Raw genomic sequence first — 16,342 nt, 5'->3', positions numbered from 1 at the left:
AGTGTTGACTCACACACATTTCCATCCTCGAATCAATCGATAAACACAAATTCTTCTCTTAAAACCCATGATCATATATCATGTGATGTAATCATGTAAGTCTAATCGTACTTTCCTTCAATAAACAAGTATAAAGCTTACTGCAATTCCCGCTAGTAACTCAGTCTCAAACTCTTCAAAAAAGTGAGCAAGCGTTTATTGGTTTACGACGGGTTGTCAAACATGGGGGATAACTTTGTGAAGTGCTATGCATAATGCGGACAATTTGACACCTTAGCGAGCTTTAAAAGAGGGCTTAGCGCAAAGAATACCCACTTGAGGGGCACAAATTACACATAGATCAGATTTAATAGTCTGACAAAGTGTCGCCAGGAGGAGGAGAAGTCATGAGCCTTTTTGTCAGTTATATTGACTCGCACTTAATGTTGGTCTGTGGCTCTGACAATGTGTGATCCTATATATGTTTCTGCGCGTGTCTGTACCTTGTTCCTTTAGGGTGTGTTCGTACTTGTTCGAGTGTTTTCTTTGTGTGTCTGGCATACCCTTTTACACGCAATCCCATTCTCCACAGCGAAGACAGAAGAAGAGGTTTGCATCAATATTTTGCAATATATACGTACACGAGCACTGCGTTATCTGACAGACAGCCGCACATAGACAAGAAGAAGGTGCAAGCAATGACGAAGATGACATAAGAGAGGAAAACAGTTTTAGAAAAAAAGAGGAAAAGGGTTGGAAAAAGCAGGATAGAAAAAAGCAGAAGCAACATGTAAAAATATTTACAGAAAAAAAGGGAATTACAAAACAAACAGAGCCAGAAAGAGTCGAAACATCGGAATCGGACAATAAGAATATTAGTGAAAGAAGAAAACTAAGTTGACGAAAGGAAAAAACAAGTCGCGTAAGGCAAAAATACAACATTTAGTCAAGCTCAGTCGAACTCACAGAATGAAACTGAACGCATTGCATTTTTTCCGCAAGACCGTACACTCGTAGCATCGTCTGTCCACCGCTCGTGGCAAAGGCAGTGAAATTAACAATCGAGAAAAGCGCGGTAGCGGTTGCGCTGAGGAGGATAGCACGCTTTTCTATCTCTATTCTTTTTAACTCTCTGAACGTGTTTTTAATCCAAACATATCATATCTATATGTTTTTGGAATCAGGAACGGACAAGGAATAAGATGAAATTGCTTTTAAATTGATTTCGGAAATTTAATTTTAATCATACTTTTTATATTTTTAATTTTCAGAGCTTGTTTTTAATCCGAATATAATATATTTATATGTTTTTTGAATCAGACAATGACGAAAAATACGATAAACGTAATTTTGGATCGTTTTATAAAAATATAATTTTAATTACAATTTTCAGATTTTTAATGACCAAAGTCATTAATTAATTTTCAAGCCTCCAAGCTGAAATGCAATACCAAAGTCCGGCCTTCGTCGAAGATTGCTTGGCCAAAATTTCAATCAATTTGATTGAAAAATGAGGCTGTGACAGTGCCGCCTCAACTTTTACAAAATGCCGGATATGACGTCATCAATGACATTTATCAAAAAAATAAAAAAAACGTCTGGGGATATCATACCCAGGAACTCTCATGTAAAATTTCAAAAAGATCGGTACAGTAGTTTACTCTGAATCGCTCTACACACGCACAGACACACAGACACAGACACACACACACACACACACACACACACACACACACACACACACACACACACACACACACAAACACAGACACACACACACACACACACACATACACCACGACCCTCGTCTCGATTCCCCCCTCTATGTTAAAACATTTAGTCAAAACTTGATTAAATGTAAAAAGAAGAAAGAGGATGACTACTCGTAGATGAAATGCGGGGATAGAGAGCAGGAGAAGAAAAGGGGTCAAGAAAAAGGGAATATTAGGCCAACAAAAAATATAGGTGTGGTTACGGTAACATAGGCAAAAAAAATAGGGTAGGAAGGTAGGCAATCATTTTTATTTTTTTTTTAACTTTTTTTTCTAATGTGTACAAATTAAACCTACTTGACAGGGAAATAAGTGTGCGACTCGGGCGCTTTCGCTGCGTTTTCTGCACTCGTTTTCTTGGTTTTGTTTTTTTTTTTTGGGGGGGGGGGGGGCAAATGTAATAAAAAGTTATAGGGTCGGCCCCTAAAAATAGGGTAGGTCGGGTTACCGTAACCACACCTATTTTGTTTTTAGGCCTTAGTAGAAAAAGGAAAAGAAGGTACTAGGGACTAAACCAAGAAAACAACATTGCAAACACATGCTATATTGATCACGCATTCATTCGACGGGCGCAGTGGCGTGGTGGTAAGACGTCGGCCTCCTAATCGGGAGGTCGTGAGTTCGATTTTTCCGATCTCCCAGGTCAACTTATGTGCAGACCTGCTAGTGACTTAACCTCCTTCGTGTGTACACGCAAGCAAAAGACCAAGTGCGCACGGAAAAGATCCTGTAATCCATGTCGTAGTTGGGTGGGTAATGGAAACACGAAAATACCCAGCATGCCCACTCAACAAAAGCGGAGTGAAGCTGACTATGCTCTCAGAGTATAGTTTGAGGAACCGAAATCGGCAAACGAGCTCACACGTAACCAGACAATTCTGGAACGCTGAAGAAGAAGATCACGCATTCTGTACCTTGATAACCTTCTGTTCCACAACCAGATCCAACCATTCTGTGAACGCTTCAACTGTTGCTTGTTTCCTCAGCAACTCTTTGAATTCTTGTAGAACTGAAAGAACAAAATCAAATGTTAAAAGTTTAATTTATTAACAAGTTTAAAGCAATAGTCTTTCTTGATTAGTACTATTGGCTGATGGCAAGAATACCCCTTTAACTGACTGATCTGCCCTCATCTTGACTGCCAGCAGCTCTAAGGCGAGCACGAAGGCCATTGGTGAAAATGAGCAGCCTTGTCGAATTCCAGCGTTCATTTCTATAGGCTCTGACAACCACCCCATATAATTTACACAACTTACTGTTTCGTTCATGAGCGTAGTGACCCATCTAACAAAAGTGTTACCAAAATTGAAGCGTTTAAAGGCATACATTATGTATTCTTTTGATATTGTGTCGAAAGCAGCTTTGTAGTCTAGAGCTAGGAGTAGCCCTGGTTTGTTCGTTTGTTTGAGATGTGTAATTATATCATCAATCATTCTAACTGCTGTGCTACTATTTCTGCCTTTCATAAAACCAAACTGATTTTCATGAATTATTGTTCCAAGCACACTTTTTAGGCGTACTGCTAGACACTTTGCCAGTAACTTATAATCTGAGTTTAGTAAAGATATTGGTCGCCAGTTATTCAGATCATCCCTTGACAGTTGCTTCCCTTTGTGTATTAATGTTATAACTGCTCTCTTTTGGGTCGGAGACATTTGACCATTATCAAAAACGGCGTTTAAGGAACATATAACCATTGTCTTTATCTGACACCAGAAAAATTTCATAAAACCAGTTGTTAGACCATCTCCGCCTGGTGCTGAGCCATTTTTCATTATTTTTAAAGCCTTTGTGATTTCATCTTCAGTTAAAATGCCCTCAATGCTATTTTTCTGTTCTTTGGTCAATTGTGGAACTTCTTGAAAATGATCTTGTACGCTGATGATATTACGCTTTTTCTGAAAGGCACTGATGATGTGCAAAATGCTCTGACATTGGTGTCATATTTCTCCAAGTTCTCAGGACTGGCTGTGAACAGACTGAAATCGGAGGCCATGTGGTTGGGTTCACAGAAGTACTCTGAGGAGCAGCCATGTGGCTTCAGATGGAAATCAAAAGTCAAAATTCTTGGTATATATTTTAGTAATAATTTAGAAGCCTCGGAAATCGAAGAAAACTGGACAGAAAAAATTAATCATATTCAGAGCACAATGATTAAGTGGTCTAAGAGAAACTGCAGTATAATGGGAAAGATTTGCCTTGTAAAATCACTTTTGATCCCTCAATTAACACATGCTTTGCAAGCTTTGATTATACCCGAAAAGATCATATGTAAACTGAACTCAATGTTTTTCAGATTCATTTGGAAAAAAAGATTTTCAAACACAAAAGCCTATGAAAAGGTAAAACGAAAAGTTATGTGCCAAGAAACAAGTAAAGGTGGCCTAAATATGATTGACTTGGGTGACTTTCAAAAATCCTTTGTACTTGGATGGTTTTCGAAATTACTGCAACCAAACGAAGAAGCTTGGAAAAGTATTCCACTCAGTATGTTCTCCAAACTCGGAAAAAATCTATGCTGCTTTCAAGCAAACGTCAAACCAACCTTATTTAAAGGGTTGGGGTTGATTACAAACAAGTTCTGGAAAAGCGTTTTAGAATGTTGGCTTGACAACCATGAAAAGATATTACCATGCGTGCAAAAAATGACCCAGCTGGAGAATTTATGCCTATGGAATAACTCTCTAATTGCTTATCGTGGCAAGACAATGTTTCTACGTGATTGGGTTACATCTGATATATGCTATGTGAAGGATTTATACGAGAATAATATGTTTTTACCATTTCACAGGATTTGTGAAAGAGTTGGGCATAAACCAACAAGACTATTTGAATATGGGGCAATTCGCACAGCAATAGCATCCCTTTTTTTGAAGATGAATGATAATGGAATACAAGCTATGAAGGTAATGGATTATCAAAAAATAAGTACATTTAAACCCAGGCAGTTTCGTAAATTAATGGTAGACGCTTATCAAACTGAGACTATTGCAGTCAGTTTCTGGAAAAGAAAGATGGGAATTGAAATAAACAAGGACATTTGGCAGATAGCAAGCAACGCATCAAAAGAAGTAAGATTAAGACTGCTACACTGGAAAATAACTCATAACATTTATCCAACGAACATTATATTGTATAAAATGGGCATTGCTGAGAGTATTAGTTGTACACATTGTACAGAAGAGACAGATTATATCGAACATTTCTTTTATTATTGTAGAAAAATAAGCAAAGTGTGGAATCTTGTTGAAGAAGCCTTCTTCACCGCTTGTTCGAAAAGAATTCATGTTGATGTGCGGGATGCCCTATTTGGCCTAGTTAAAAGGAATTCTATTTCATCTGCTGAAGCAAACTATGTCAATTTGCTGATCTTGATTGCAAAAATGTGCATAGGTATTTATAGATACGGTACCCCTTTAGAGATCGGATGTATTTTTGAGAAAGAGTTAAGATTAAGAAAAATAATTGACTTGTGACTCGCATATATGTTGCTATCTGTGAAACTGAAATAAAAAAAACGTTAGGTGACAAAAGGAGAAATGATGACGGAAGAAAATATAGGACAAAATGTTAAAAAAAAAATAGGTGGAGAGAGAGAAGATAGAACGAGAGGAGACAGTGAGAGAGAGAAAGAGAGAGAGAGAGAGAGAGAGAGAGAGAGAGAGAGAGAGAGAGAGAGAGAGAGAGAGAGAGAGAGAGATTGACAGATTATGGGAGAGAGGGGAGAGAGAGACCGACAGAGTATGGGGGAGAGGAGAGAGCGAGAGAGAGAGAGAGAGAGAGAGAGAGAGAGAGAGAGAGAGAGAGAGAGAGAGAAAGAGAGAGAGAGAGAGAGAGAGAGAGAGAGAGAGAGAGAGAGAGAGAGAGAGAGAGAGAGAGAGAGAGAGAGAGAGAGACGAAGCAAAAAAAAGAAGAACAAAGAAGAAGACGGAAAAATCCGAAGAACAAAATTCAGAAAAAAACAGACAAGTCGCGATCGAAGAGAAAGAAAGTGGATGCAGAGAAAGACGGACTAGGGAGTGAGTGAGAGAGAGTGAGAGAGAGAGAGAGAGAGAGAGAGAGAGAGAGAGAGAGAGAGAGAGAGAGAGAGATGTTGTGTGGACAAGTGTGAGAAAGAGAGAGAGAGAGAGAGAGAGAGAGAGAGAGAGAGAGAGAGAGAGAGAGAGAGAGAAAGAGAGAGGAGAGAGGGAGAGGGTAAATGTAAATAAAAAATTAAAAAAAATAAATAAAAAATTGTCCATGATCTGTTTACTGTCCATTGAGTGTGAAGCTGAGAGAAAGAGTGAGACTGAAGGAAAACAATAATAACTTAATAAGAATTAAAATGATAATAAAAAAATAATAAAAAAAAATAAAAAAATAAAAAAAAAACAAGTTTAAAGTAGTGCTCCGCCAATTAATGTTCAAGCACAAACGTTTGATTTAGTGCGTTAGGTATCATCTGAGTTATTTGGATATTAATACGTCTTTAACCCTGGAGAAAATGTGTCTTTTGTCTCCTCTGTTGGTTTATGTATTGTCACAGCTCAACCGCATAACTTACTTTTTAAACTAACAGACTTTACACTGAATGTACTTCAAAAACAAAAACAAAAACCGCACAGTTGTAGGGTGGGTGGGAGTAGGGGGGTTGATAACATGACCATCTTCATTCATAACCTGACTCTTACGTATTTCACTAATATCAGGCCAAGAAAACGATTGGTGATGGTTGAGGAAACATATCGAAAAAAGCGGAGGTAGGTAGGTAGGTAGGTATCTGTTGTTGAAAATGTAAAAAGATCAAAATCAAAAAGTGCTGCTGTATGCTAAGTCTGTGACCAGTTCGTTCTTTCTCCGTAGTGTGTATGTGTGTGTGTGTGTGTGTGTGTGTGTGTGTGTGTGTGTGTGTGTGTGTGTGTGTGTGTGTGTGTGTGTGTGTGCCGTGTGTGTGTGCCTAGGCGTGCGTGCGTGCGTGCGTACGTGCGTTTGTGTGTGTTTGCGTGTGTGTGTGTGTGTGTGTGTGTGTGTGTGTATTCGTGCGAGTGTGCGTGTGTGTGTGTGTGTGTGTGTGTGTGTGTGTGTGTGTGTGTGTATGTGTGCGTGTGTGTGTGGGTGTTTGCGTGCGTGCGCGTGTGTATGTGCGTGTGTGTGTGTGTGCGTGCGTGCGTGCGTGTGTGTTTTTGTGTGTGCGTGTGTGTGTGTCATCACCGTTGTCAAAGCAAATGTCTTGCTCATCATCGTGAAAACCGTGCTTACATTCCGCATTCAGTTCTCCATCGGAGAGGCCATCTTTGCTAAAGGGCTGCGACTCTATGCAAGGGAGATCAATCCTGTCGATGTCAGCGATCATGTCGTTGACCATCTGAGCGTCGTACAGTACAGGCCGTGCAGTCTGCAGAGAATACACACAGCATGTGAAGGTAAGGTAGAGGTAGTCCCATAACCATATTTTTTAAGTCGTAGGGAAACGAGATGTTAGAGATCTCAAGTACAGACCTGTTTACCCCCATAAGTGTTTTGGAGTAATGCCCAGCCCCAAAAATAGTAATCCTGGCACAAAAATAGTAATCATCCAGCATTCGTCGCCAATTACAACGCATATGACAACTGTGTCTGCGAAACGCAATCATGCACATATATCCATCATTCACAAACAAAACACATCAGTCAGTTTTTGTAGTCATCATAATTTCAACGAAGATCACATCAAAAGCACATGCATCACTGATTCTTTTTCTTTTGCTCGTAGTAGGCCTTTTTCAGTGTGTCAAGCGCTTCTCTACTGTACTTGCGCTTGCCGAATGAGTGAGGGCGAGACTTCACCACTAGAATAAGGCTCTCCAGCGTCTTATCAGACAGACATGATCTCTGGTCAGTCCTGTGCTTTTTCACCCCATTTTGCCATTGAAAAAACAATGCCAAACATGTGAATTGATAAAAAAAAAATATATACATGTATATATATATTTTTTTTTATTTTTTTTATTTATGAAAATCGTAGTCTTGACACGGATAGCGGAATGGCGTATTTTTTGCAGAAAATCGTAATAAATTACGCCAAAATCGTAAGGGTAAACAGGTCTGCAAGTACTCTGGGGCAAGCGTTGAGGGGGGCGATGCTTTACCACGTGCACCGGGAATGGGCTTTTTGGACGTAACGTGCATGGGAATGGGGAAATTCTCGTAGCGTGCACCGTGCACAGAGGTCCGGCGTGCACCGTGCATGGAGCTTTTTCGTAACGTGCACCGTGGATCACCGTGCATGGCACTTTTGGCCTCAACGTGCACGTGCACAGACCCCCCCCCCCCCCCCCCATGGTGACCCTCAGCGTTGTGATGGTGATGCCTATCTCTTCTCTCACAGCCTGTTAGTGGACTGCTATATAGGTTAATAATAGTCAGACAGACAGGCATATAGATACATAGATAGATAGATAGATAGATAGATAGATAGATAGATAGATGTATATAGTTAGATAGATAGATATAAAGGCAGGCAAGCAGGCAGACAGACAGACAGGCAGATAGACAGACAGGCAGACAGACAGACAGACAGACAGACAGACAGGCAGACAGACAGACAGACAGACAGACAGACAGACAGGGAGACAGACAGACAGACACAGAAATACTATAAGTTTGTCATGAGGAAAACAAACTTTCTTCTGTTCATATTCAAAAGTACTTCTATGTGACATTTTTTTTCCAATTCACATATTGAAAATCCTATAAATGGCAGTAGTAAAGAACTCGATATGCCTCAAGTGATTTTATGGCATAGTTCTTAATTTATATATTTCTTACGCTTGTGCTGATCCAGACGCTATGCCACTCGGTATCTAGATTTTAAGTTTCTATTCTTGTACATGTCTCGACAAAAAGCCGGCCAAACTTCTGATTGTGAATGTAACATTTGTGTTTACCTGCGCCAAATGGAGAAAAGATGTCTGCCGCTTGAGAGCCTGAGAAAACCGCCGTGACACCGGAAGTTTGGCGTTCGCAAGGGGCTCTGGGAGATTTTCCAAGGATGAGACTACCCAGCTCTCCCAGTGTTTGGCGAAGTTCCGAATGTCGCAAAGCAGTCTGCAATTCAGAATCATGCTTGAGAAGAACATATTTGACTTTTGAAAATAAATGAAGTACTTTCTTTTTGCAGGGATTAGCATGCCTATTCCTCTTAAAAAAAACAATACCACATGCTTGCCAGATGCTTAAGCAAATAAGTGTTCATTATAATGATACTCATCCTTATTATACATAAATTACGAATTTGCGAAGCAAATCAATATTTGAAATTTGACATGAATGAATCAAAGTAAAAGACAGAGAAAAGTCTAAGGCGGTACAAAGCGCACTTACGTTTCTGGCATTTCTTGCATCGTAGCAGGAATCAACACCTCTGTTAGCACCTGTGTCAGGATGTGAGTTAGTGTCAGTATTTGGGTAAGCTTATTAGCCAGCGTACATTGTAAGCGGGGTGGGAATTTAGAAGAAATAAAAATGTTTGAAAAAAGCGAACACGTGTTGAAAAAGTGATTGTCTGAATTAGTAAACGACTAACATACAGTACATGAGTAGAGCTAAAAGCGGCGTTTTTAAGTGAGTCATTAGCGTAAGAATGAGTGTGAAAACTACGTCATGCTGTCAAATACAATAATTATTATCATTAAACCCACAAAAAAGCACGTAGGCATGACACATTCTGCTAATAACGGCTACACTTAGAGACAGTACATGCAAACTCTCTTATTAAAGACAGATAAACTCCATCCCCTGTGTAACTGGATATGAAGGTAACGACCCACTCTGATATAGCAGAGTGAGTTTTCATTAAAACTACACTATAGCAAATGTGGTGTGGCATAGAAGCTTACCTTGTAAAGGATTGAGTCGCAGACGCAGATGATGTCAACGATGACACTGTTTTCTACCAACGGTAACAAATGTTCCGGTAAACCTTGCCAGAAATGTAGCAAGTAATTTTGAATCTGAAAGACAGAACTCAGTCGTTAATTAGCAATTGTGATAAACGAAAGTAATTATGAATCTGAAAGACAGAACTCAGTCGTTAATTAGCAATTGTGATAAAAGAAAGTAATTGTGAATCTGAAAGACAGAACTCAGTCGTTAATTAGCAATTGTGATAAAAGAAAGTAATTATGAATCTGAAAGACAGAACTCAGTCGTTAATCAGCAATTGTGATAAACGAAAGTAATTCTGAATCTCAAAGAGATAAATCGTCCGTAAATTAGAATTTGTGATCCAACATCCGTTACTTTGAGAATACACAATTAACATTTTTTGGGGAACCAATCAACCGCCCACCACCATCCCCATCCCTCCAACCCCAATTAGCTCCATTTGAAACCCACGAATACATTCGGAGAAATATACAAACAATTAAAACGAATAACATTTTTTTTTTAAACAGGCAAATCTTATTGGTTACTCTATAAATACACAAAACAACTACATGAAAGAGAGAGAGAGAAAGAGTGAGAGAGAGAGAGAGAGAGAGAGAGAGAGAGAGAGAGAGAGAGAGAGAGAGAGAGAGAGAGAGAGAGAGAGAGAGAGAGAGAGTATATCATCAGTATATAAGTTAACAAACTAAAAAAACTATTGAAAAAAATTTCTATCGTTTGTTTCCCATTGAGTTTGAATACGAAGTTGCGTGGAATTCCCTAATCTCATGCTGAACATATAAAAGCAAACTCTCGTTTTCACAGCTTGAATTCCGAAATTGGCAAAACCAAAACTAGTCACTTAAAAAACAATTGAGAAAACAACACACAGTTTAGTGCGCTGCTGTTAAGAATGTTATCTTGCTAGTTTATCGGGCATGAATTCCTTGCTTCAATAACTGTATGTATTTCCAACACAAAAAGTTCTACAACTGTTCTTATCTGCGTTTTAGAAATACTCAAAGAACAGGTTTGAAAAGAAAAGAAAAAGAAAAGAAAAAGTTTGTTTGTCTGGTTTGCAATGACGATGGACATTTCTTCGCTGACATTGTGTTGTGTGAGCATTCCAAAGATAAACTACTTTGCAAAACAAGTAAAAACTCTGATGATATTCTCTCTTTCTCTCTCTCTCTCTATCTCTCTCTCTCTCTCTCTCTCTCTCTCTCTCTCTCTCTCTCTCTCTCTCTCCCTCTCTCTCTGTCTCTCTCTCTGTCTCTCTCTCCCTCTCTCTCTCTCTCTCTCTCTCTCTTTCTCTCTCTCTCTCTCTCTCTCTCTCTCTCTCTCTCTTCCTTTCTCTCTCTCTCTCCCTCTTTTATTTTTTTAATGCTTTTTAATGAATTTACGTGTATATATATATATGAGTAGCCCCTCTCTGGGCGAGGGCTTGTTGAAAAAAAAGCTCGTTTGTATTGCTTATCACTTTCTACCCCACCTATGTTGACCAAGTGTTTTTTAGCCGAGACCAGCTGTGCTGCAGCAGGTCACTCAGAATTGTAGTAACTGTGTAGTAACTGTCTATCAACACGCTGGAATACAGGCGTTAAATCGACGCGACAGGAAGCGACTGAAGCTAACAGTCTGAGCGGATATATCCGTACCTGGTCAGATAGAGCCATACGAGTGGGTACGGATATATCTATACCTGGGAGACAATGAGTTATGCCACAACCCTTGTAAAATAAAACTTGATTTGATTTGATCAGTCTTTCTCTCTAACTGGCGTGCATGCGTGCGTGCTTGCCGGGGTGTGTATCTAAGTATCTAAATGTCATGGCGGATTTACCTCTTCAAAGTTTCCATTGATGGCAGTGTCGAGAATACACTGACAGTGGGTTCTGTACATCATGATGAAAGTTTCCACCTGAAACAGAAACACAGCACAACTGTTAAAGCCACGGTTCTTCTTCTGTAAGCATGCAATCATGTGCGCCATCACAGATGCATGTGTTCAGGTTTTTGCCATGAATTAGAGCAACTTTCCACCTGAACGCGTTACACAAATCTACACCCTAGCTGCGTTTTGCTGAATTAATTTGTTTAATGACACCTCTGTTAATCTGTGAAATAAATTCAGCAAAATATGTGAGTAACGGCCGGCCTATAGTCTCGTTTTGAGCACTCTCCGTTACTTAAAATCTAGCTACAAGACGTCCACTAGTTGTTATGCTTGGCACGGAAAGGGAGAGAGTCATATGTTATTAAATGCCCGTCACTAACCTAACATAAAACGTATTGTGCCCAAAAAATGGCCAAAACTGAATTTTGGAGGTACGTTGAAAATGTGTATATTTTTGTTGTTGATCCCTCTTTGTATATATATCAATTCTGAGGGAAGGACAGGGGATGAAGAAACTCAAAAAGATGGACATAAACATCTTAAGCATTCCCCAACCAAAATATTAAAGAATGATATCTAAAAAAAGAAACAAAATAAGTGTAAAAAACAGACTGATGTTTAGACAATGCTGAAAAACAAAAGAGATCGGTATTAAATCTCTATGTGACAGGGGAGGCTACCGCTCCTTTCACAGCAGACTCTGCACCCGAGTTGTTGGCCTTTAAAGTCAACACCGGTGTATTGTAGAATTCTGTTTGTGATGGGGTCTGGTGGTTTCCGATTGTCTGCATGTTCATGGAAACCTTCGGGTTTGCATAACAGTTTTTATAGGGCTAAGAAATTAGCCCTAACATTTTCAATCCTGTTTGATTGCACTTCGCTTCCCGAGGTGATCGTAGTGTTTCGGCACTCGGTTACATCTACAAGACATAGACATCATCATTCATGGGGGCGGGGATGTAGCTCAGTTGGTAGCGCGCTGGATTTGTATTCAGTTGGCCGCTGTCAGCGTGAGTTCGATCCCAGGTTCGGCGGAAATTTATTTCAGAGTCAACTTTGTGTGCAGACTCTCTTCGGTGTCCGAACCCTCCCCCCGTGTACACTACATTGGGTGTGCACGTTAAAGATCCCACAATTGACAAAAGGGTCTTTCCTGGCAAAATTGCTTAGGCACAGTTAATAATTGTCTACCTATACCCGTGTGACTTGGAATAATAGGCCGTGAAAGGGCTAGGTAAATATGCGCCGAAATGGCTGCAATCTACTGGCCGTATAAAATTTCATCTCACACGGCATCACTGCAGAGCGCCTAGAACTGTACCCACGGAATATGCGCGATATAAGCGTCATTGATTGATTGATTGATTCAAATGTCACATTTTCGCCAATTGAGGCTTCTTCATGGCAACAAGTAGGGAACGGAAAGTTGAACACAAAGTAACAGCAAAACAGCAGCGAACCAAAGGAAACTGGAAAGGTGAGTGACAGATTAAAGCAAAAAGTCATGAGGATACAGAAAAAGAAGAAGGAAGTGAAGGAGGAGGAGGAGGAGGAGGAAGAGGAGGAGGAAGAAGAGGAGGAGCGGAGGAAAGATAAAGACGAAGATAAAGGTACGTGAAAGATAACAAAAAACTCAGTTCAGCCCAAAATATCTTTGACAAGGAAGAGCCAAAATTCTTTATCCTGTCACGAAACTGACCCTCCCCCTCCCGCCCCCTCTTTTTCCCCCAATCCCCAAACCAGGCACAATTCCCAATTTCGGGCAACAGCATTTTATTAGCACTTTAGCATGACCAGCAGCGATTTATATACAGTGTTCTAAGAGCCAAGGGAGATAACGGAAAACGTAACTCTCCACTCATTAGACAGGGGAGATAACATTCAGAATGCGTGTCAGGGGAGAGAATGACGTGACTGGTAAAAAGAGGAAACACATGGGCGTGCATTGTTTATGTGTGTGTGTGTTGTGTGTGTTTGTGTGTGTGCGTGTGTGCGTGCGTGCGTGCGTGCGTGTGTGTGTGTGTGCTTTTACCTCCGTTTCTCACAAGATTAAGCTGTAAAAACAGGTTCCTTTGAATCTCTATGTGAGTTATGTCATGGGTTGTCTAGCTTATTTTAAGCACAGATGAAAAGGACATTTTTGTTCCCTTTTGTGGATATGTTTGCATGTCATCCCTACGTCTTCCGTATAAAATTTCAAAACTGATATAGGTATGCTTTTTGCTAGGCCTACCTAGAGAGTATCATACAAAAGAAAGGAAGACAGAATAATAGAAGTTTAATTAATAATACGTATGTGTTTGTGTGTGTGTGTATGTGTGTGTGTGTGTGTGTGTGTGTGTGTGTGTGTGTGTGTGTGTGTGTGTATATGTGTGTGTGTGTGTGGCTGTATCCGTGTCTCAGTCTGTGCGTGTTCAATACTAGGTCTTGATTTAAATTAATCAAATAATGTCATACAATGTCATGAATAAGCTATTGCCGATGTTTGACATTAAATAGAGGCTCCGGGTTGACCTACATGGTTATTAGGCAGCTACAATCAAACCAACTATTGTATAACTACACACTCATTGAGATCACTGTCATCCCACACCCGATCACACCATTCCTCTCAACACACCTCAACCCCACCCTTGTCCGTGCTTACTGACCACCAAAGCCAGATGATTCACCTGCCTGTGTTGACCAGGTAAAACTATCCTTTGAAACATCGATGGAATTTGTTGGTACTTTTATGTGTGGTTTCTAGGCTTGCTGGTATGCGAAAGTAAAACTAAATTTGTACCGACCGCAAAGCCGTCATAACAATCTTAGGTCAGCTCTACTGGTTAACAGTACGAAGTTTGTGTGCGCAGCATTGTTAACTGCTTTACATGATAGTGATCCAGAAAAGGATGAAATCATTTCTTTTAAACAGTGGAGTATGTATTGCCAAAAGTATCCTAACGATAAAAAGAAGCAAAACGGAAGCAAAGGGAGACAAGACATTGACTACAGTATTTCTTGATTCCGTAAAGTCTCCCATCCTCAACCATCGAACACATTTAATGTAAATATTTACTTTGACCAACCAATGCGCCAAAGCACAAACAAACAACCAGACAAACAAACAACCAGACAAACAAACAACCAGACAAACAAACAACCAGACAAACAAACAACCAGACAAACAAACAACCAGACAAACAAACAACCAGACAAACAAACAACCAGACAAACAAACAACCAGACAAACAAACAACCAGACAAACAAACAACCAGACAAACAAACAACCAGACAAACAAACAACCAGACAAACAAACAACCAGACAAACAAACAACCAGAGAAACAAACTCGAAAACCACAATTAGGGATCTTGCTGAGATTTATTTACACCCCCGGTATAAGGGTGTGTATAGGATTCGCTCGATGTGTTTGTTTGTTTGGGTGTGTGTTTGTGTTCGCATATAGATCTCAAGAATGAACGGACCGATCGTCACCAAACTTGGTGAACAGGTTCTATACATTCCTGAGACGGTCCTTACAAAAATTGGGACCAGTCAAACACACGGTTAGGGAGTTATTGGTGGATTAAGATTCTGGCTTATAGAGGGACATATTAATGGTCAAAGGGAAATAACCTTCTCAGTTGGTGGCGGTGAGAATGGTTATTTCCCTTTGACCAACGGGGGTGTTTTTCCTACCTCGGAGGAATTTCTTGTTTCTTCTGTAAATTTGCCGAACTGTCCGTAAACGCGACGGCTACTTTCGGAAATCTTAGGCAATCATTGAAATCACCTGTCCTCCACGTTAAAGCAAAGTTCGGCAATTCTGCCGAGTTGACGGGAACTTTTTCGGCGATTTGAAATAAGTTTCGGCGTTTCGCCGGCAGTTGATGCCGAACGACATCCCCATACCTATGCACTGATCGAACCAAACAGTTCCGAATCTCTGATTTGCATTATCTCCCTTTGCAAACTCTTCTGTGGACAGAAACAAAAAACATTACGGCGGCAAAAGTTCCGGTCAAACGGAAAAGACCGACAAGTATTGCTGATGCGGAGACAGATGAAAGGAAGAGGAAGGTCGAGATAGAAGGTGAAGTTTGTGTACAATCGAACTAGAGAGACGAAGAACTAGCAGAGCTATCTGTTGTTTGGGCGTAAGGGAGCTTGAATAGGCTCTCCTTCCTGCAGAAATTGAGATTTCATGAAGGACGGGTGATTGTAAACCTGGGAGATCTTGGAGGCTGGAAAACACCCAGCAACATTCGCACACTACTTAAAATAATGTGTCTGTGAGGTATGTGATGTACACATTGGTTTTAGACCTGCAGTTCTGTTTATATAAGGATCAAGACTCTGTCTATGCTATGCTATGCTAACTTGGTTTTTCTGTCACCAGAACTATTGTGTCTATTTGGGACATGACGTGGTGATATGCTTGGAGACTCTGTCTGTTTCTATGTTTGTTTCTCTGTCTGTCTCTCTCTATCTCATTTGCTCTCTGTTTATATCTCTCACTCAATTTCGATCTCTCTCTCTCCCTTCCTCTCCTCCCCCACCCTCTCTCTCTCGATCTCTCTAGAAGACAAGTGAAATACACTAAACTTGTTCGCATCTCTCTCGCTTTCTCTCTGGGTTTTTTCTACTTCTCTGTATCTCACTTTCTCTCTGCTTCTCCATCTCCCTCTCTCTCTGTCTCCACCCCCCCCCCCCCGACCCTCTCTCTCTCTCGCTCTCTGTCTCTGTCTGTCTGTCTGTCTGTCTGTCTGTCTGTCTGTCTGTCTGTCTGTCTGTCTGTCTGTCTGTCTGTCTGTCTGTCTCTCT

General features: G+C 40.4%; 1 protein-coding gene across 1 annotated transcript in view; it reads right to left on the bottom strand.

Moving 5' to 3' along the window:
• LOC138971668 (DNA-binding protein RFX6-like) overlaps positions 1 to 16,342 on the bottom strand; it is a 70,506-nt gene that overhangs the window by 9,445 nt on the left and 44,719 nt on the right. The window contains exons 7-12 of the mRNA XM_070344434.1: positions 11,479 to 11,556; positions 9,608 to 9,721; positions 9,093 to 9,142; positions 8,657 to 8,816; positions 6,990 to 7,125; positions 2,666 to 2,760 (exon numbers count right to left, since the gene is read on the bottom strand). Of these exons, the coding sequence (XP_070200535.1) occupies positions 2,666 to 2,760; positions 6,990 to 7,125; positions 8,657 to 8,816; positions 9,093 to 9,142; positions 9,608 to 9,721; positions 11,479 to 11,556 (633 nt within the window). The remainder of the gene's footprint in view (positions 1 to 2,665; positions 2,761 to 6,989; positions 7,126 to 8,656; positions 8,817 to 9,092; positions 9,143 to 9,607; positions 9,722 to 11,478; positions 11,557 to 16,342) is intronic.

This window comes from Littorina saxatilis, linkage group LG7 (assembly GCF_037325665.1).
Source record: "Littorina saxatilis isolate snail1 linkage group LG7, US_GU_Lsax_2.0, whole genome shotgun sequence".
Classification (NCBI taxonomy): domain Eukaryota; kingdom Metazoa; phylum Mollusca; class Gastropoda; order Littorinimorpha; family Littorinidae; genus Littorina; species Littorina saxatilis.
The sequence above is the reverse complement of the archived record's forward strand: the minus strand, read 5'-3'. Positions and strand labels throughout refer to the sequence as shown.